The sequence below is a fragment of the Vanessa tameamea genome, chromosome 11 (assembly GCF_037043105.1).
Source record: "Vanessa tameamea isolate UH-Manoa-2023 chromosome 11, ilVanTame1 primary haplotype, whole genome shotgun sequence".
Classification (NCBI taxonomy): Eukaryota; Metazoa; Arthropoda; class Insecta; order Lepidoptera; family Nymphalidae; genus Vanessa; species Vanessa tameamea.
This window is the reverse complement of record NC_087319.1, coordinates 428755-449554: the sequence shown is the minus strand read 5'-3', so window position 1 is coordinate 449554 and position 20800 is coordinate 428755. Positions and strand designations below refer to the sequence as shown.

Sequence of the window (20800 nt, the reverse complement as noted above, 5' to 3'; positions counted from 1 at the left end):
CGCGCGACCAATGATGTTCGTCTATTTATTCTCTGGGAGTTCGACTCGTGGAATGGACTACAGTTATTGTACTTATCACCAAAGAGTTATCAAATGGAAACTATTCTAGTCTATATATTTATGAATTATAGTTTTTATTTTAAATAACAATTACATAAGTGTCTATTTAATATATATTATACATATGATATACATAATGTATATCGGAAATGCATTTATAAAATCAGAGACGTTCCAAAATAAAATGCTTATATACATTCAGTCTTTTATTTAATATAAAAATATAACATATATTACATGTTAAATTATTAGCAGCGTATTATATCAAAATACATTAGGTACTGGTTGTATTAAATGGTTTCGTATAATATAACAATGCAACATTTTGCCTTCCTACTCCATTTGATGAAATAAATATAAATGTATATTTTAACTTACAAATTTATCTTAATCATATTGGTATGTTTGTTGCACCAAAATCAAATGATACTTGGTAGTTATAACTATTTATAACAAGGTAGCACAATCTCGTATATTATTATGGTGTACCTACGAGAATTTCGCTTTTATATACATATAAATTCTAGCAAATGTAACATTGATAAAGTGTGATATTTTTATCACTATTAACTAATTATTTATTTTAAATACGTTAGACGCTGACAACAGCCTAGTAGCCTTGTAATGACAAAAAAGTATTACATTCTACAATAAAAATATAATCTATACAATTCGTCAAAAAATATATGTTGATTTTCGTATTTCAAAATATTGTTTTAAATAGGTTGCTTGCAGGATTACTCAATTATATAGAATGTGCCTGTGACGTCAAAGCATTGAGTTAAACTCCTCATATGACGTTTTAAGACCAAATACAAAAAAAAATAAAATCAAATACATTTATTAACTTAGCCACAGGATTTTTTTTCATTTAATAATTTACAACATCATAATATACATAAACATAACTTATGGCCAAAATAGGTCAAGCGTTGCCGTTGCGAATTATTCTCATTCGCATAATTATTAACCTGAAGTAATGCTTAATAAAGACAAATACAAGGGGGCTGTGCGGGGAGTGGGGAGCGGAGACGTTGTCGTTTTTTGAAAATGGTGTTTTTTGTAATATGTTGTATTTATCAACATATAGTTTTTACGTTAATAAACAAATTCTTCTCTTTCGCTTTATCGGATATAGTAACAAATGTAAATAATATTTTGGTTAACCACACGGTTAAAATATCGGAACGTCGAAGGTCATCAGGTGTCGTCAGCGTCTCGATCGTCTAATGTTTTGGTAAAATAAATATTAAAATGCACAATAATGGACAAGGGTCGAGAACGTAATATGAGTATTACGAATAATTTAAAATAATCAAATATTTCCCATAAGGGGTGTCGAAGTTCCTCGTCGTATTGAAGACGCAGCATTAAAACACAAATCTATGGCGAGTCGGCCACGAGTGCAAGGGGAGAAGGAGAGTCAGCGCGAGGCCCGCTAGGCGAGCGCCGTGTAGTGGTGCAGCAGCGCGGCCGAGTGCAGGCGCAGCGCGGCGGCGTCGGAGCGCGCGCGCGCCCCCGCGCCGGCCGCGCGCGCGAGCCGCAGCAGCAGCGCCCGCTGCGCGCGCTCGTCGTAGCGCTCGTACGCCTCCAGCCCCTCCTGCAGCTTCAGGATCAGGCTGTCGTAGTTCTTGCGGACGACCTCGAGGATCTGCCGGCCGAGACGTTGCGTCGTGTTCTACTTACTCGCGTTCGGTTTCGATTCGTCCCCGAAATCGTGCCGGTGCTCCGTCGGCCCCGTACAGTAAATATGCTGTTCATTTTAGCCGAGGAGCGTCTGTGCCCGATTAGCCGTTTTCACGGGTTTCCGAAAGGGGCCCTTGAGCCAAATATTTATGAGTGACTTAAACAGGAAATACTGTTCAAAAGTTTAGTCTCTTACTTGCTGGTAAAAAGTCCTATATTATCATTACTGATATAACGGTGTGATTACGACGCTTTTTATATGCAAAAAATGAGTTACAAGTCATTTCTGTGAACACAGAAAAGAACGGCGAGTAGTCACCTGGTCCTCGGTGGGCGTGGAGAGGCTCTGCGAGGCCAGCCACGCCTCGATCTTGGGCGAGAAGTGCTGGATGATGGCGCGCACGTTGACGAGGCAGTTGGCGAGCCGCAGCGCCTCCGCCTTGTACTCGCCCGCCGCCGTCGAGTAGCGGAGCGCTGCACGCACACACACTCACACTCACACTCACTCGGCGGACTTATCCGTACCGAGCCGTAATACGTCAGGTGGTAGGCGTAAAAAAACAGCCTATGTCCTTCCTTGGAAGACCAACAGACTGACACACCGACAGAGAGATATATAAAACAAATCAAATCAAATCAATTTTATTCAAGTAAACTTCACAACGAAGCGCTTTTGAATCGTCGATATTAAAAAACTACCACCGTTTCGGAAAGCAGCCTCTAGCGAGAAGAAACGGATTTACAATTCTGTTTTTTTACAATAATTAGTGTCCTGTGATGGAACCCGAGCCTACATCCAGGCGTTTTTTTCTAAAAAGTACTCTTTTAATGAATATTAAGACTTATTTATTAATTTAGTCTTAATAAACTTTTTAAATTTCGTAAATGGTAAATTGGTTACATTTCCCGGTATTTTATTATATATGCGTATACCATTGCCCAAAAACGTTCTCTTTACCGTATGCAAACGGAAAGTAAGGGTTACAAGTTTATTCTTATTTCTTGTATTAATAGTACGTATATCAGCTTTTATGGAATACTTTTGTATATTCTTCTGTATAAACATTACATTATCATAAATATATTGTGAAGCAGCCGTTAATACACCTATTTCTTTAAATTTTTCGCGTAATGATGTCCTAGAGCTAATATTGTAAATAGTTCGGATAGCTCTTTTCTGCAGAATAAATACTATTTCAATATCTGCTGCCTTACCCCATTACAACATTCCATATGACATAAGACTGTGAAAATTACTAAAATAAACGAGTCTAGCAGTACTTATGTCCGTGAGTTTTCTTATTGTTTTTATTGCATAAATGGCACTACTTAGATTCCCTGCTAGGGCATACAAATCCCTAGAAAGGCCGTCGACTCCACAAACTCAAGCCTTTCATTATTCAAAATGACGGCAGAAGAATTTGATTTGACATTTGGCAGAGAAAACAAAATACATTTAGTCTTTTTGGCATTTAGTACCAAATTATTGTCCCAGTTATTATGAGACGACAGCTGCGCGTGGAAGATCGGTTATGGTAATTTTGAAGAGCCCCGACCGTAGATGTGCACAATATTAAAGGGGATTCTTGAATACGATTGACTAAATTGTTACGATTGAACAATTAATTTTAAGAGAGCGGAAAAAAGTTACTGGCGGGTTAGAGAGCGGCGCTATGGCTGTATAAAAAAAAGTAATACGTATGAACGGGCGTCGACGGTATACGTTGAAATGAAATCAAAACAAAAGCTGTCACAGGTTTCGAAATTTCTAAAAATCTGGTGAATAAACGCAGTCTTGCATGCGACCCACTAGAACTTCAACCTTAGTGTTGATTCAAAACGATTCAGCGATAAGCAATACGCACCCATATAAAAGAGATTGTCAAAAACTTGATGCATCCGGATCAACTCGTAGTACAGCTGATCGTACGACGACGGCGTCGGTAGGAACGTGTCCCCGAACGTGATGAACAGGTTGAATATGTTGACGACCTGAGGACGAACACGAGCAAACGTCAGTCGAGTCAGGGAATCGAATTCCAAAAGAGAGAGCGGCTCAGCCCGCAGCGCGGCGACGTGCCTGCTGCGCCATGAGGAACACGTTGTGGCGCCGCAGCAGCGCGCCCTCGTGCGCCACGAGGAACTTGAGCAGCGCGATGAGCGCGGCCCACAGCGGCCGCCAGTCGCGCGCCAGCCGCACGCGGCAGCGCTTCTGGTAGCTCAGCAGCCGCAGCAGCACGCCCACGCACAGCTCGTACAGCGCGCCCGGGAACTTCTTCAGCAGGTGGCACATCATGAACTCCACCAGCAGCTCTGCGGGCACACCCACGGGTCACTCGACTCTAAGCGACGAGACATGGTCGGACGGCGCGGCGCCTGGACCGTGACTATACAAAAAATGCGCTGGAGTACTGTTTCTGTCGTCACTTTATTGAAGAAAAACCTAGGAACATGTTGTCTTCAAACTATTTGGTGAATATGTTATTAGCAGGATATTCAATATTTAAAGTCGATGGTACTGTGAGTGCTTCGATAATTATCACTCATGGTGTTTCCCAAGGCAGTATTCTTGGTCCAAATCTATTTTATGTATATATCAATGAGCTATGTGACCTCATAATAACGAGTATTATTTCAATCGTTATTATTCATTCAGTTGAAGCAAATGTTTTGTTAAAACGCTTATTGAAAATAAAGTTTATTATTATATCTAATCGTAGTGTGTACTTTTAATATTCTTGCAATATACCTATACTCTATTCCAACCATAAGAGCAGACAACGCTTGACAGAAAATTTACGCGATATCATTAGTCGAAAGCTTGTTTAATCTATGATATTCACTATGGATTTGCGAAAAAATGACTTTTTGAACATCAACGTAACTGTTATCGAAATTTTGAAAGTAAAATTAAAGTGGAAATAAGTATTTAAGTGTTGTATTATAAATAAAGACATATTAATAATAAACTCTTAGGAGTTCACAATATATCTGAATTATCAACAAATCGCATGAAACACGTAATCTAAGGTTTGTTCATCTCCATTCCCACTTCCGTTGGAATAGGCAATATATATAATATATCCATAGTGAAATGTCACTTACCGATGAGCGTCGAAGCGAGAGGTTGTGACGGCGGTTCTTCGGGAACTATTTTTCTGTGACGCATTGGTAGCCTGTACAGTTGGACCTGACAAAAAAGTCATAACTTCTTTTGTGACAAAATATGTTTCACTTAATGTCAAATGATATACAACGAAAAAAAAGACTTATATTTGTTAACTACCGTCAAATTACAAGAACAATTTTAGACTAGAACGGAACAGCTATTATATGGATATTAGTTCAGTTATTGTTCATGTATCCGAAAATATTTCTTTTTATTTTAATTGGTAGATGAACTGATCAATGAGCCACCTGATGGTTAGTGGTCACCATAGCCCAGACGTTGACGCTATAAGAAATATTAACCATTCGTTACATGACCAATGCATAAGATTGAGAACTAAGATGTTAAGTCCCTTGTGCCTGTAGTTGCACTGGCTCAAAGTCAAAGTCAAAAATCTTTATTCAATATAGAAGGGTTTACACTTGCTTATTGATTGTCAAAAATCTACCACCGGTTCGGAATTTAGCACCTCGGACCTGAGAAGAACCGGCAAAAGAAACTCAGCGGGATATATATATATATTTATTTTTTTTTGTTGCTCATCAACCTTGTACTGAGTACAATTGTTTGGCAGTAGAATAATCGCACAACAACCACCAACAACTCAACCCACTTATATTCGACTAATAATAATACATTTTTTATAAAATATTTCATACATATCATATAACTTAAACAAAAAAACAGTATAAAGTCATATAATTTACCTTAAACGTAAGATTTTGATCATGCATTATAGAATTTGCGAACTGTTCCTCAACAATACAAGTGAGTGTGATGAAACACAGGCTGCACTTATTGATACTGGCCTCTGTTCGCGTGTCTGCCATCACTATGGAACTAAAAAAAAAAAAAATTACATGTAACCTCATTTAAAAAAAAACTCTTTGATCTTCCTAGGGCCGCTAGGCAGTTGCATACACGGCCTAATATATAATAGACAATGCCGTTATATGTGGGTCAAAACTCTGGGCGTTGATCCTATTATTCATATTAAATTTATTTTGTACAAAAAAATTAAACATATTTTGCTTTAATTACTTAAAATCCAAATAAACATAATTCAAGTAGTTCACTAGTCTGGTCAAGGTCGTTAAAAAACGTTAAACTAAATATTAGGGATACCACTAATCCTTAAAATTGAATTCCTTAGTTTATTTCTTACCAGTATTGAAAGAACGTGACTAGTAGGTTTGTTGGCTGATCATTGTCAAGCGCTTGAATCTGCGCTAAGTTAGGTGGGCTCTGAAAAAAAAATACTGATGATATATATGTCGGAGGAAGATATGAGTCGGGTTGATTGATGTTTGCACACAATATTATTTGTTTACATTTTAATATCTTTTAAAATTCTTGAGTTAATTATATTTGATTTGTTACATTGTTTTAAGAAGTTATAAACCATATTAATTTTATAAAAGTTATGAATATTGTATTTCTTGTAACGACCAATCAAAGCGAAGCATTTGCCTCGAGCGGGGTCGAGGCGCCATCTGGTTGACAGAGATTGAGACAGTTTTGACGGATACATTTTGTTTGATTAGAAAAAGGGACAGATCGAATTGGATCTTGAAAAGTGTAGAAGACTGCCTATATAAGGTCAGATCGGTGCCCCGAACCCGCTGCTAGGTGTTGTTACTCGTTAAAGTGTTAATTTGTTGACTTTATATTAATTAAAATACTGTAATTACGTGATAGTTGTGTTTTGTGCTTGTTCTTTACCCTAATGACGCACACTAAGCCCGTAACCATTGACGACGATGTCAACAAGAATGATGTTCTCCGACATATATAACAATTTAGTCTAATATAAATATCGATCTTGACTGATGTTTAAAACTATTCCAATCATATTTACTGTATTGTATACACTGAATAATCAATATGTATTTTTTTTAAAATGCCTGAAATTTTAAATAGAAAAAAAATTCGAGCTGTATGACATTATTCAATGTTAATTTCAAGATAAAGGCTAGATGTATGTGTTGCAACCAAAAGCCAAACGTTTCGAAAGTAATTTTGACTGGCAACACAGTCATTGTCATAGGTTAGGTTCGTTTCATTTTTGAGCAACGGATACTTCAATAACAGTATTGAAATGGGAATTGGTCTTTCACTTACAGAAACAAATCTAACGTAACAAAAGTCAATAGTATTTTGGACTAATTTTGTCTGTTTAAAGTGATTGTCATCGGAAGAGAAATGTAAGTAGTCAGTACGTGTGGTGTACCTGGTGCGGGGGGAGCGTGTGTGGCGGGGAGGGGGGCGCCGAGGAAGCGGCTGCGGACGACGAATGCGCCAACGTCGTCATAAAGTTGCGGTTCAGGTGAGACGCCTCGTACAGCGCCAGCAGCATGCCCTCCTCACCCCCGCTGGTCGCACAAACACACTAGCTTTTAAGCACCGAACATAAGTACGACTATATCACAATGTATGTATTATGTAATACAAATCTAAAGAATATTATAATTTTTAGTATTACTTCATATAAAATTCATGAATATGTAATGTCGAATTTGGACATATGAATATCTTGCGGGTTTCAGACACGGTTACGTTAAATAAATTATTTCAGATTATCAGGTTGTTACCGATAGATTCAGCTACAGATGTTAAATACATAAAATTACAAGGTCACTGTTTGACTTTATCTGTAGGCTATTTTTAATTGGTATGAGGTGACCACTGAAAGAGAAATACCTTTAAAAAATATATTCTTATTTATTATTATATTACTCTCTTTAAATACACTTCGGTGTCGGATATTTATTTATTCTTTATTGCACCCAAACTTAAAACTAAAAATTACAATATTGCTACACAAAGTTGCATGAGGTGCAACAGGCATAATAGTTTTTTATTTCGGATATCCTATGGTTTCGGTTACGGTTACGGAGCTCCATAACATTTCTGCTACTAACAATATTGTGAGGCAAATAAGTGAGAAACTATAGAATAAACAAAAACACAGTAAATATTCGAACAAAAGGGGGGATCTTAGTCTCTTTCTTTCTTTCAATAAAACAGTGATTTGTACATGACGTATAGTCATTTTATGTACCTATTTCTTTGTCCTCTAACCACTGGCTGCGTCTCGTCGCTGGTGAGAAATATACCTCCCACCATACTCGTGAGAGATGACAACCACCCGCCACCGCTCGCCTGCATTCCTCCGAATGTTGACATCACGAAGTCGTTCAATGCCGCTCTAATTACTTGACCGTATCTGAAAATAGATCAATACTGTAAACTTAATCTGAAATATTATCCTAAAGATTAAAATGGATTACTAGTCTGTTCCTTATATCAACAAAACATCCGTCACAGTTCGACTTTGAAGTAAAGAGCTATTAAAATCCGTCCAATGAGTTTTGACGTTACATACGACTTCAAAACTTACGAAACCTTTTATAGGCACGCTTAGATAACGCGAATTCGTAAACAGTTGTAGTATCCGTAAGAATATAGTGACCGAGCGTATATATATAGATGCATGTTTAGGTATGCATGTTATGTTCTGAAATATAGAATTCTTACCCATTTAGAGCCAATTCATCGTCAAGTATCGACAGTTTCACGACGTAGGGATTCGCAGATTCTTGTTTTTTATAATTAACTAGGAACATCAGGAGCAGCACGACGTCATACCCTACGAGATATAAGAAAGCAATTATGAAAACACAGAAAAATGGCCAATTTGAAGAGAAGTGAGAACTTATAGTGCATAGAGCTGGTTGCTCTATGAACTTATGACAAACCAGTTGTCGCTCGCGTTATTGGGGGGTCGTCAGGTGTTTCGCCTAAAAAGTTTCCTATGTTGCCTTGGAGTTCAAATTTGCTTCAGACCAAATTGCATTAAATTGGAAATCAGACAGACAAGAGTTACTTCCACATACATATATAATATTAATAGAGATGGTGGCAAATGTTAACAGCATTCACTGGTTAAATCTCAAACCTGACATTATAAAGTGACATTTAAAAAAATATATTTATTATGAGAATCAAAATAACAGTAATTGTTAGATGTTTTAAGCTATAGAATTAGATTAGTACAATTTTTTTAAAGTTTAATATATAATATATTTTAAAAGTATTTCAAGAATTAATATACCAATTTAGAATGTTGTGTATTTTCTTAAACAAACAAATATGTGCTGACAAGTTGGCGTACCTATGATTTTGAACAAAGCAACAATGCAATTAAATTATTAGGATTAGCATTAAGATTATGTAATATACCATGTTGCTGTCTTTCAGTCGCTGTACACAGTAACTGTATCAGAGGCTCAAACAACGAATGAAGCATTAAATATTCCACCAGTGGGTTGTCATCAATATTATCTATTCCGGTTGCGATTATTAATAGTAACTTCAGCACCATTGATTTCAAGCTATCCGGTACATCACCTGTTGAAAATAAGTTCAATATACTTTAACATACAAATCACTCAATGATCGAAATTCAATCATAATCATTATTGAAAAATTTGGTCATTTCAATAGCATGTTTGCATGTCTTAAGCATTTTTTTTTTCTAGTCTTATTTCCGAAACAATCATATTAATAACAATTTATCTTGTCATGGGCAAACAAAAAAAGAAAATGATTTGATAAACATAGGTAAATTTTTGTTAACATTTTTTGGGGTTGTTCATTAGGGGCTAGGCTAAAAAAAAGTATGCCTATGTTCTTTCATGAAGTTCAAACTCGCTTCAAACCAAATTTCATCAAATTCCATTCAATGTGTAGGGGTACTGGTCCCTAGCTTACTTGTTGTTACTATTCGTAGATATTTCTTGAGTAAAAGAACACTTTCTTGCTGGTCGGATCGGAATGATTTTATTTCAAAAATGTGTTGATATATATACAAAAACTAGGAATAAAATTATCCAATGAAATAGTTACAATGCATATTCATAAATTCTTTCGTCCAAAGAAAACGCTTACTTTTCTACCAATAGAAAGTTACACAATTTACAATGATAAAAATTATGATTCAGCCAATTAAAAGTTATACATTACAATTGAAAATATTTTGGAAATTAAACTACGAATTAAATGTTAGATTTTTCGACCAATGACGACGCCGCAATTTCGTATGTTCATTTCGTGTGTTGACACGAAAATCCGATAGAGCGCGCTGGGTAAGCGCCGTATGCGCTTGCCGATTTTCGCGTAGTATAAATAGCTCCCGAATTTGGTTTTTAATTTAGTCGAAGCGCGTCTCTGGACGTCGACGGATGTATGAACAATAATGTTGAATGCAATTCCTACAAATGATTTGGCCATAAAAGAGCAACAAACACACAAACTTACTTTCACATTGATAATATAATTATAAATATACCTGATAACACTGTACTGCAGTGTTCTAATAGTTTCTGCATTTTTGCATTTGCAGTATCTGTTCCTAATAAAATAGTCTTGATATTCAGAGTAGCATCTTGCCCCGCTCTTTGATACATGGTAGTCAATATTGCACTGAACGTCTGCAGTGCATACACCAACCTGTAAAATAAGTACCACTCATGCATATCACTCTTGTATCGGTATTATATATAAATAATATTGTTTTACTATTCGAGGAAACCTTATGTGATGTTCTTGTCCCAACATTTCTATGCATTGTAGAACCAATAAATTGATATTGTCTTTTAAATTGGTTAGTTGTTCAGCGGACAGCTTATGTATTTCAGCTTCAAGCTGAGGAATTTTAGGTTTTAACAGAAAAAACTCATCCCAAAATGTTGGGTTATCACTTGTCAAGTCTTCGCCTCTAAAGAATGATTCGTATATCTGTACGACTTTTTCTTTTAAATGTCTTTTAGAACCAGAGCCACTTCTCTTTCGTGTAGCCATAGTCGTGCAGCTTATTAATCAACTAAAAATTATGTTTATTTATAGATTATTAATAAATCCTCTGACGAGGAAATAATTTCTCGTCTTCCTTAATTAGATGATTGCATATAAAGTAATTTGATTTGAATAAAGGGTAAGTTTGATTTTATAAACTTAATTGATACTAATTATGGTATTCTTTTCGTATAATATAAAATTGCCACTTTAAAAGTTTTACAGATGTTCAGCTGTACAACTGATATGTAACTAATAGTGTAAATGTCATTTAAACGTCAGTTCAGTGTTGCCAAAACTTGTGTTTTTTTTTTCTTTTATATCTTTGATTCAAGTTTTTTATTAACACAGTACAAAATCAAAGTATTATTTTTTTCGATAGCCTATATGATACATAATGAAATTGAATTTTATATAAATTAACTTTAAATGTATTAATCAACGTAACAAACAGGATATCAGGATAAATATATAAAAAGACTAATTTGTATTTATTTAATTTTTTAATCGACGCCAAGAGAGATACATATTTTTTAAATGTTAAATAAACCGTTTATAGTTCCTCATATTGTAGTTTTGGGATCGTGATAGAACTTGAAATGCTAGAAAAGTTTTAAATACATAAATGTGTAGCAATATAATCATAATATATAAATCAATGTTGCAATATTGATTAAAATTTTGATGCATCGAAATGAGATAATAATAATATGTAATAAATGTAATGTTTAAAGAAGTATTCAAACGTTTTAAGTGGGTACTTTATTTTCATAAATAGTTGAATTAAAGTGTTTCTATCAAAAGGTTTTAACGTTTTAGATTATGGCAATTCTGAATTTATGTCTTTGATCACTGGCTATTCCAAATAGAACAAAGAGTATCACCCATAAAGGCAAAAAATAATAAAACGTAGTGGTTATGTACTCTGTGCGGTGTGCTCTAAACTCTTTACTCTGACTGTGTTATAAACTTCCTACGAAATAATAGCTTAAATTCACATTTCAGTTTTCACAAACTGAATTGCATTATTGCAAATATAGGTAGATAATATTTATTAGGCATTAGATCTGTGATCTATGTTTATGCCTTTTAATAATTGCCACTATTGCCTTCATTGTAATTTGTCTATTTCATTTATCGTTGTAATTTTATAAAACTTAAAATGAAATCGAAAAAGCGTCACCATGATAGTTCAGAGGAATCTGAGGAGTCGGATGCTAGTATAAAATCTAGCAGTTCGTCCGACAGTGATAGTGATGATTCTTCACTATCGGAACATCGACATAAGAAGAAAAGAAAACGTGCTGAATCTTCAGATTCAGATAGTAACAGCGATGACCAGAAACGTGTGAAGAAACGCAAGCACAAGAAAAAGAAGAAGAAGCATAACAAGAAAAAGCGTCGATCACAATCATATGACGATGTTTCCGACGATGCTATTTCTATTAGCGAAGGTGAAATCTCTCCTAAGAAAAAGAAAAAGCACAAACATAAGCATTCCAAACGATCTCAGAGTTCCGTCAGTGGAGGTAGATCCGTGTAACAATAGTTTTTATCGAACAATTCATTAGTCTAAATAGCTTATCAAACTTTTTTTGTATCAGATGAAGATTATGACAACAAGTCCGAGCGTCGCTTGCATAGCGTCGTAAAAGAACGTAGACCATCTTCAGAAGAAGGTATTCAACCATCTCGGACATATTACCAGTAAGTATAAATCATTTCTGTGTCAATTAAACTGATTCAATAATGATTTTCCTTTTTTATATATTATAGACATTACATTATGAACCTCAAAGTGAAGTAAGGAAAATATACATAAGGAAAGAATAAAATCATTATTAGTATGTAATTAATTATTATTATCATTAATTATTGCACATTATTAAATACAACATTTGAAAATGTTGGTGTAACGATATTTTAATGGATTTAAGAATTATTTCAAAAACAGAATATTACATTTCTTAAATTTATATATTTTACTAAATAGTTTGTTGTTTCTTTCATCATCACTATTCGTTTGCATCAATCTCCTTTACTTACAGACAATTCAGCATCCTTGTTCCATTCATCTGTGTCTAGGTACATCTTCTGTGCATCTTGCCATCTTCTACACAGTCCATTGATCTTTCTCTTTCCTCTTACTTGTCAACACTCAAACTCAATAACATTCAGTCTCTCTGCATTACATAATGTATTAAGGATAATTAGTTTACTTTCAATGTTTCTACCGTGGGTGCCATTTGCTGCAACCCAGGTCATCGTTGAGTATATAATTAATTTTTTGCTTGTTTGTGAAGTTAATGCATAGTGAGGAAACCTACATGTGTCTGAAGAAGATTATGTATTATTGTTTATGGTAACATGTCAATGTTTATAAAATTACTAGATATACTTCTAGCTTCTCTTGAAAGATCAAGTCAGTCAGGCAATAACAAAGGTTTTGCTTGTCAAAATATTCATAATAGCAGACTGAAGCTACGAAATTCGCAGTATCATACTACCATGCCTCAGAAAACACTTTAATTTGTTGGTCCAGTGCCTAAACATTGTCTGTGTAAGTCAGTTCTGAACGAGGGATTTGGAAAACACAGGCTGTTCTTACACATACTAATTCATCAAGTTGTTTTACAATGTAAATGATTTTCTATTTTTTTTTATTTTATTATGATCATTTCAAATATCTTGCCTTCAGAAAAGAATATCATAGATCGGCTTCTGGTGAAGATTATGTACGTGAACCTCAGAAGTACTACCAGGAATCAAGTAGACCGCGTCACCACGAGTACCAGGACAGTTACAACTATGATCGAGACAGGAACGAAAGGTTTGTTTTATTATAATTAATAAACTTTGGAATGGAATCATTTAAACTATTATATAAAACGAAATATAGCAATTTTGTAATGAATATACATTGATGATGACGATTCAAAAGTGTTTTTGTAAGTCGAGCATGAGTTCAGTTGAACGTCGTAGCATGTACAGTTATGTAGCTTTTATAGTAGAAATTTTGCACTAGTAACACAAGCACATAACATCTTTTTCTAGTATTATTCTTTGTGAGCAGTTATTTTTACTATTGTTTGATTATTTCTCAGATTTGCACCACAAGATGAAAAGTTCGAAAGACAGAGGGACAAATATCGTCAAAATGCACCTTTCGTTCCCAATGAAGAATACAGTGGACGGCAAAGGGATTATGATGAATACAAAAGGTAAGGTCACGTACTTACTACAAGGAGGTGCAGTGAAGCCCGGCATCACTGGCTTAGAACTAGCACTCATCTTATTCTCCATGGTTGAACAAGGAAATACATACGAATACTTGTAGACAAATTAAAAATATTACTTGATGTATATGGGTGGAAATGATACATATGGTGATACCTTGGGATTGCAACAGTCGCTTTCAGGCTGTTTCTAATATATACTTTGTAAAGTTAAAATTCTTTCGCCTGTTCTTTTTTAGCTCGGATCGGTTAATTATTTCTGAACCGGTAATAGATTTTTGACAATCAATCAGCATTTTATTTACACATTTTATATTTACACTGAAGATTTTGAATAGAACACCTTATCTGGTAATAAAACCATTGCAGCCAGCTTATTTCATATATTTATAAATAATTTAATAAATATATCCCATGATGATTCTATCGCCTGTTCATCTCACTCTGATCATCCTCTACTCAAAAGGGATAATAGGCTTTATTTTATGAATAAGTAATTAATGCTTTAATATTAAATAAAAAATAGGCTGAGTTTTCACCGTCATAAAGTCATAAGTTAATAACATATTTTATATCGTAATTTCTATCAATAAATAAGGAATCCCAGATATGAAGATCAAAGGAGGGATGAAGACCATTATAGGAGGGAAAGAGATGTGCCATATGAGTCTAGAGAAGACATGAGAGGTATGTTTAATATATATGTCGATGTGAAAGTCGCAGGTTCAAACCTAACCATACTATTATGGTTTCCACCCCTAACACACTTAACTGGAGGAGGGAAGATCTTTTTTTATGTGTTTAAAAAAAAAATTGGGTTTTATTTTCCAACCTATAAGTGGATTGTTTTTTTAGTGATATATAGTAGGCATGTCCGATATATCGAAATTAATCTAAAATCGGATGTCGTCAGAACATCAGTTGTCATTAATTTGACGTTGGTACGTCAAAGCATTCAATGTACGATAACATTAAAGTCGTGAAGTATTCGCCCTGTCTCTCTTTAACTTTACAATAACCCGTCCCTGAGGAAGAGATGAAGCGAATGTTAAACCGATTTCGAAATCATAATTGTTTCATCTCTTTCTCACAGATGGTACAATGTAAAGTTAAAGAAATTCGGATGTCGCCCATGCCTAGTATATGGTTTAAAACCTTAAACTAATAAATATTCGTTTGATTGGATGTAGTCCCGTCTAAAACTCAATACGAAATAAAACTATGTGAAAATAACTCATTCAAACAATGAATGGAATTACCGGATAGTGTTCAATAGAAGGTTATCTGAGTTCATGTTTTAATGTGTCATGTTCAAATGTAGACTACATATATACTGTTTTATTTATTTTAAGGAAATAATAGATACAATCGTTACGAAAGGGCTCCCAAACGGCGAGAATTTGGCGAAGCACGAGATTATCGTGAGAGGTAATGTAACGCCCTAAAACTCTTGTTTATTTTCTTAATTTAAGTAAATATTTTAATCGTTTTGTATTCACTAGACGGGGACCAGCCGAGCCCGACCGTTACCGCGACAAGGACAGATTGCAAGAAGACAGATACTCACCAGAAAGGTACATCCACGACTTTGCTACGTCATAATGTAGTTCGCACACTATTAAAGTAATAATTAATATATAAAGTAACAATATCTTAACACAAGTACAGCTCTAGTCGAGCCTCAGGACAAGTTGTTATGCCTTAGCATGTGTGTGTCGCCCTGGCGTTTGTTCCGCGACGTTAAATGACCGTATTTGTTTTTACAGTGACACCTCTACAGACAATTGTAATGAGTTCGGTCTGAACATGTCGCAGTTGCAAAAACATTTAAACGTTTTCACCTTAAACGATAATTACTCTAGGCGTGTTTGAACGTTTAAACAGACGTGTAGTCATACCCTTGTTGTTTGTATGTCGCTTTTCGAAGAAGCGAACGAGACCGATTGGAAATTATTTCATTCGTTTGCTATTTATAAATAATTGTTCGAGGATGACATACGGATGCCGCTTGGATCTCTGATTACTTCTCATGCGATCATTGCTTCAAATTCATTCATTGTAGATGGTGTATGACCGTATCATGATTTTGGATCACATGTACTGAGGGGTACGTACTCAGAAAACGAGAAGATTGGTTAAGACAAATATTTAGATGAGAATTAAACGAAGACGAGGTAGTACGAATATAATAATTCATTAGAAGAGAATAATAGAAAAAGATTTACCAACAAGGAACTCGATAAAACGACAGTGTCATTTTGGATCCGTTTGGTAAATCACCAGAGAAGATAGAGCCATGATATATTTAATGGAATTATATATTTAACATATTACATAGAAGAAGACACAAATGCAAAACCTGGAATTACTTTATATGTAAAGATGTATAGCGAAGCGTAAAGAAATTTACTATAATAGTTACAAACAGTCTACAAATGACACAGTTATAGTGAAAATTGAGAACAACATTTAGAAATTGAGTAAATACAGAATGGAACAGATTCAAGGCATTTTAAAAAATACAGATTTAGAGGAAATTTTTATATGTCTTTATTCAATTGAGCGACAGAATTTGTCATATTGCAATTTGCAACTTTTGATACAAACTCGGAAGGGAATTAAATATATAAACCACATTGAATTATCTAGAAGTAAATGTATTTATCGTCATTATACATGAAATATTTTTAATATTTTGATAAGAAGATTTTTCTACGGATTATTATCCAATTTACACAAATTGTACTAGATTTTATTCACAATATATTATCCTAGAGGAATATTTAAAGGCAATCGTTGTTAATAAGTGTCGCAGTACATAGCACCTAAACAGAGATATCCACGATTGGATGAAATTATGTAGGTATACCTTCCTGATTCATCATTCTATTGAAGTGTGAAGCAATGGTAAGTGTACAGGGAGTGTCAAAATAACTGATACGTCGTGTTGGGGTGTTTTTTTGATGTTTATAATGTAGCTAATGCAGAATGACTCACTGTCCTGCTATTTGTTATATGATTAGCATAAAAAAAATAAAAAAAGAAACCGTCGTTAAGTTTCATAATAGATTCTACATACAAGTATTATATTTTAATTAAGATCTCAACATTTCGTACAATAAAGATTTTAATTGTAATCTGAAAAATTTATAATCTGTGTGAATATCGAATATAATATTATCATGTAATAAAAATTCAGTGATGATTAATAGAGCAGTCAATGACTTTAATAATATCAATGTTATATTTATTATGACCGGTCTCTGCTTTTAAACATTTGTCTCATAGATAATTTTAATGACAGTGAAAATAATAGATTCATCATTATCAATTCCAGGAGCCGAGACGTTCGTCGCGAGAGACCCGGCAGAAGCGACAAACCGCCGGTTCCAGTTCGTGGGTAACGAGATCTTTTCTAATGTTATCGCTTTTCAACGCAAAGCGAAAGGATATCAAAGTAAATAAAATGAGCTGAAGTAGGTATCACCATTACATTTACACAATTTTCAGGGATCACTCGACTTCCAAGAGTCCCGAAGATCGGTACAGGGACACGAGAAGACGGGAGCGAACGGCGGAGAGGGAAGAGAAAGCGGAGAGAGGGAAGAGAGCGGAGAGAAGCGAAGGGGGGGAGCGGGAGGAGAGGCCGCGCGAGCGCTCCCGCGACGAGCGCCGCGACCGCCCGGCCCACCGCAAGTCCAGGTACCCGACCTGCGCCGCTGGCCCGCTGCGTGCGTAGGGCTGCATTGGAGTGTTTCGTATAATTCGTGATATGAGGAGTAGGAGTACAGTTGCTTTAGCAACTTAATTGTGCAATTACACACTGCGACTAGTAAAGCCTATCCCTATAAAGTTGGATTCAACCAGTTACTCTATAATAGTTATGGTTACCTTTGCTTATCAAGGTATCATAGCTGTTATGGATCACGTATAAAAATATTAAGAGTAAGATATAAAAAATATTGAATTGTCATTTAAAGTTAAGCAAGAGTTTATTGATAGGTCTAAACTGTAATTTCTAGTCTTCTTACAAACATATACTGAAGTATATATCTTTTTTAAAGTGACAATAAATATTTTTTTCAGATTTGAAAACGCAAGCGACAATAAGGAATATACATGGGGTAAGACCGAAGTAAAGAACGAGAACGATAAAAACCCGGGGGACAAAGAGAAACCGAACTTTGGTTTGTCTGGAAAACTAACCGCGGATGCGAATACCGTCAACGGCGTCGTCATAAAGTATACCGAGCCCGACGACGCCAAGCAGCCGAAGCGACGCTGGAGGTGAGAGCGGCGGTGTACTCAAATCAAATCACAATATGCTCTATTCAAGTAGGCTTTTATAAGCACTTTTGAATTGTCATTTAACAGACTATTTAAAGTAAAGCTACTACCGGCTTGGAATGTAGATTCTACCGAGAAGAACTGGCATTAAACTCAGTAGTTACTCTTTTTCAACATCTAAAAATACAGTAATGTTAAATACAATTATATATGTATGTTATGTCATATGTACTATTCTGTTTTATTGTGTCACCAAGATTATTTATTTTAAAATGACCCTTTGAAAATCGAAGAATGTTTTGAGCTCCGTACCGCACACTAAGCGCATCGGCGCCGCCGTCGGCCGCAGGTTCTACCCGTTCAAGGGCGACAAGGCGCTGCCGATCCTGTACATCCACCGCCAGTCGTGCTTCGTGATCGGGCGCGACAAGAAGGTGGTGGACATCGCGCTGGAGCACCCGTCCATCAGCAAGCAGCACGCCGCGCTGCAGTACCGCGCCACGCCCTTCGCGCGCGCCGACGGCTCGCAGGCGCGCCGCGTGCGCCCCTACCTCGTGGACCTGGGTACCTCCATGTTGTTAAAAATACACTGAACGGTTGAGGAGCTTTGTCGTGAATTCTCCAAATTCAAAACATCCGATAGATTATAAAAGTAGTCGCCTTTTAAAGTTACTATTTAATTTTAGCTCCTCGCACATATAACAGCTTCACATTTTCGTCACTTACAGATTCGGCAAACGGTACATTTGTAAACAACAAGAAAGTGGAGCCGCGCCGCTACGTGGAGCTGCTGGAGAGGGACGTCGTCAAGTTCGGTTTCTCGCAGCGGGAGTACGTCCTGTTGCACGAAAACAGCAAAGATGACGCCCAGGATGACGATCAGGAGCCGAACCTGGCTCTCGCCACCACGGACCAGATCAAGCAGGAGAAGAGGGCTCAGGAGGTGGCGGCGGCCGACGGAGAGTAGATTTATATTATCATTGTTTAAAGTGAACTGTTCGATTAATAAACTTCAGCAGTTCACACTTCATAGACGTGAGTTATTATATCACTTATAATAACTAAGTTATCAAAATAGTTTCCTTTTCTATTATAGCTTAGATGATTTATCTTAGGAGTTGGTTAAACGGGCAGGCCGATTAGCTGATTGCGAAAATGTTTAAAGAATATGGAAATACGGTATCCCGTTGAGCATATTTTAATCTATGCTTTTGTTATCGGTAGAGATTTGTTTAATTTTTATTAGTAGCGCGTAGACGATCACTAATAAATCAATCTCTATTAAAGATGCTAAATTATATATTGTAGTTGTAGCCAATTAGTGCATATTGACGTACTTTAATGTTCAAATATTTGCAAACGAATATAAAATATTTCTACACATTTGGTAGAGTCACAGAATATTATTTTTGACAGATTTTAATAGGTATAAATATCATTCTCGACGAGTAGTATATCCAATAGTTTAGTTTAAGGCGAATAGGAGTAAATGAAACGCTACGTTACTGTTACATACGACGTCTCCGATTTATTAAAAACAGATCATAGAAGAACCATCTACATATTTTTGTTAAAATAAGTTCTAGCAATAAAATAAATGCATAACTATTATGACCACATAGTTTCATTTCCCAGCCGTCTCGGCTACGGTAACCCATCCTACAGCCTACACTATATTTACAGCGAATCGATCCACATATGTACATTTACGATTATCATTACAAAATAAATAATTAAATATTAAAATATGGTATCTCGGTGGAATTAAAACGAGTTGCCTAATATCACAGTTCAAAATGTAGTCTTAAAGATGTGCCTATCAAAGTCTATATTATTCCGCGAGGGCCCCGGCCGCTCGTGCAGGGGTCGCTCGACTCCCTCGCTCAGAGAGGCTCTCTTCGCGATGCCGTTCCGGAGGGGGACTATGGTCGCGTTGGGGGGCCTCGCGTTGGCCCTCAGCGAGTGCGTCCTGTAGAGAGGTGGCTTGATGAGCCTGTTGGGGGCCACGCCCACTATGCTGTGTCGCGAGAAGGGCGCGTAGGCCAGCGGCGAGCGCGGGATCTCGTAGCCGTCGCAGGGCTCGGGGGGGGCGCCGGCGTACAGCAGCTCCAGGTACTTGGGGCTGCGCGCCGGCAGCGCGTGCGACGGCTCCATTTCTTGCTCGGGGAAATCTTCGTCTGTTTCAATTTTAAATTATTTATTTTTTTAATTAAATTATTACACACAAATACTATCAAATCCCGGTATTTTACTCAGTGCATTGAAATAAGTATATATATATAATACTGTTAAACGCATTCTCTCTAAAATCGTTTAACGTTTGGCGTGGCATGAATTTCAAGAGCAACATGAGTATTTGCATCTGATTCTGGAAAATGGACATCTTATAGTCTGAATTTTATACACGACTATCTCGATTACATGGTCTTAAGCTGACTTAAAAGACAATGGTTTCTTCAATATCCTTTACTTAAGTATTCTTAAAAATGTTAAATTAATATTACTG

General features: G+C 36.1%; 3 protein-coding genes across 5 annotated transcripts in view; 1 reads left to right on the top strand and 2 right to left on the bottom strand.

Annotated features, from left to right (window-relative positions):
• Positions 1-1086: 1086 nt before the first annotated feature.
• Positions 1087-11018, bottom strand: LOC113400915 (armadillo-like helical domain-containing protein 3). 2 transcript variants are annotated; one of them, XM_026640605.2, is made up of 14 exons: positions 10931-11018; positions 10509-10799; positions 10266-10426; positions 9158-9325; positions 8453-8564; positions 7977-8141; positions 7146-7287; positions 6081-6160; positions 5623-5755; positions 4852-4936; positions 3827-4059; positions 3612-3738; positions 2066-2220; positions 1087-1711 (listed from the first exon to the last, which is right to left on the bottom strand). In XM_026640605.2, exons 2-14 carry the CDS (start codon positions 10775-10777, stop codon positions 1499-1501), a joined length of 2043 nt encoding a protein of 680 aa, XP_026496390.2. In that variant the 5' UTR covers positions 10778-10799; positions 10931-11018; the 3' UTR covers positions 1087-1498. The 2 variants fall into 2 exon arrangements, with proteins under 2 accessions (XP_026496390.2, XP_064072256.1); XM_064216186.1 differs by lacking the exon at positions 10931-11018 and having other exon boundaries at positions 10509-10858.
• Positions 11019-11683: 665 nt separating this feature from the next.
• Positions 11684-19908, top strand: LOC113400916 (smad nuclear-interacting protein 1). Its single transcript, XM_064216292.1, has 12 exons — positions 11684-12300; positions 12376-12478; positions 13470-13601; positions 13876-13992; positions 14606-14694; positions 15360-15435; positions 15510-15581; positions 17345-17407; positions 17518-17709; positions 18094-18294; positions 18644-18858; positions 19023-19908. The coding sequence occupies exons 1-12, from the start codon at positions 11934-11936 to the stop codon at positions 19259-19261; spliced, it is 1866 nt and encodes a 621-aa protein (XP_064072362.1). The 5' UTR covers positions 11684-11933; the 3' UTR covers positions 19262-19908.
• LOC113400913 (proto-oncogene tyrosine-protein kinase ROS) overlaps positions 19797-20800 on the bottom strand; it is a 34309-nt gene continuing 33305 nt past the window's right edge. For both annotated transcript variants that reach the window (XM_026640602.2, XM_026640603.2), the window contains one exon: positions 19797-20471. In XM_026640602.2, coding sequence (XP_026496387.2) covers positions 20086-20471 — 386 coding nt within the window. In that variant the 3' untranslated portion in view covers positions 19797-20085. The remainder of the gene's footprint in view (positions 20472-20800) is intronic.

What these genes read in the sequence shown, in the direction of transcription:
- LOC113400915 (XM_026640605.2), bottom strand. Translation starts at nt 10,777, where the DNA reads ATGGCTACACGAAAGAGAAGTGGCTCTGGTTCTAAAAGACATTTAAAA. An exon ending in GGACAAGAACATCACATAAG is followed by an intron (nt 10,427 to 10,508) that starts GTTTCCTCGAAT and finishes CTTATTTTACAG; the next exon opens with GTTGGTGTATGCACTGCAGA. An exon ending in GTCACGTTCTTTCAATACTG is followed by an intron (nt 5,756 to 6,080) that starts GTAAGAAATAAA and finishes TTTTTTTTTTAG; the next exon opens with TTCCATAGTGATGGCAGACA.
- LOC113400916 (XM_064216292.1), top strand. Translation starts at nt 11,934, where the DNA reads ATGAAATCGAAAAAGCGTCACCATGATAGTTCAGAGGAATCTGAGGAG. An exon ending in TCAGAGTTCCGTCAGTGGAG is followed by an intron (nt 12,301 to 12,375) that starts GTAGATCCGTGT and finishes TTTTTGTATCAG; the next exon opens with ATGAAGATTATGACAACAAG. An exon ending in GATTATGATGAATACAAAAG is followed by an intron (nt 13,993 to 14,605) that starts GTAAGGTCACGT and finishes TCAATAAATAAG; the next exon opens with GAATCCCAGATATGAAGATC.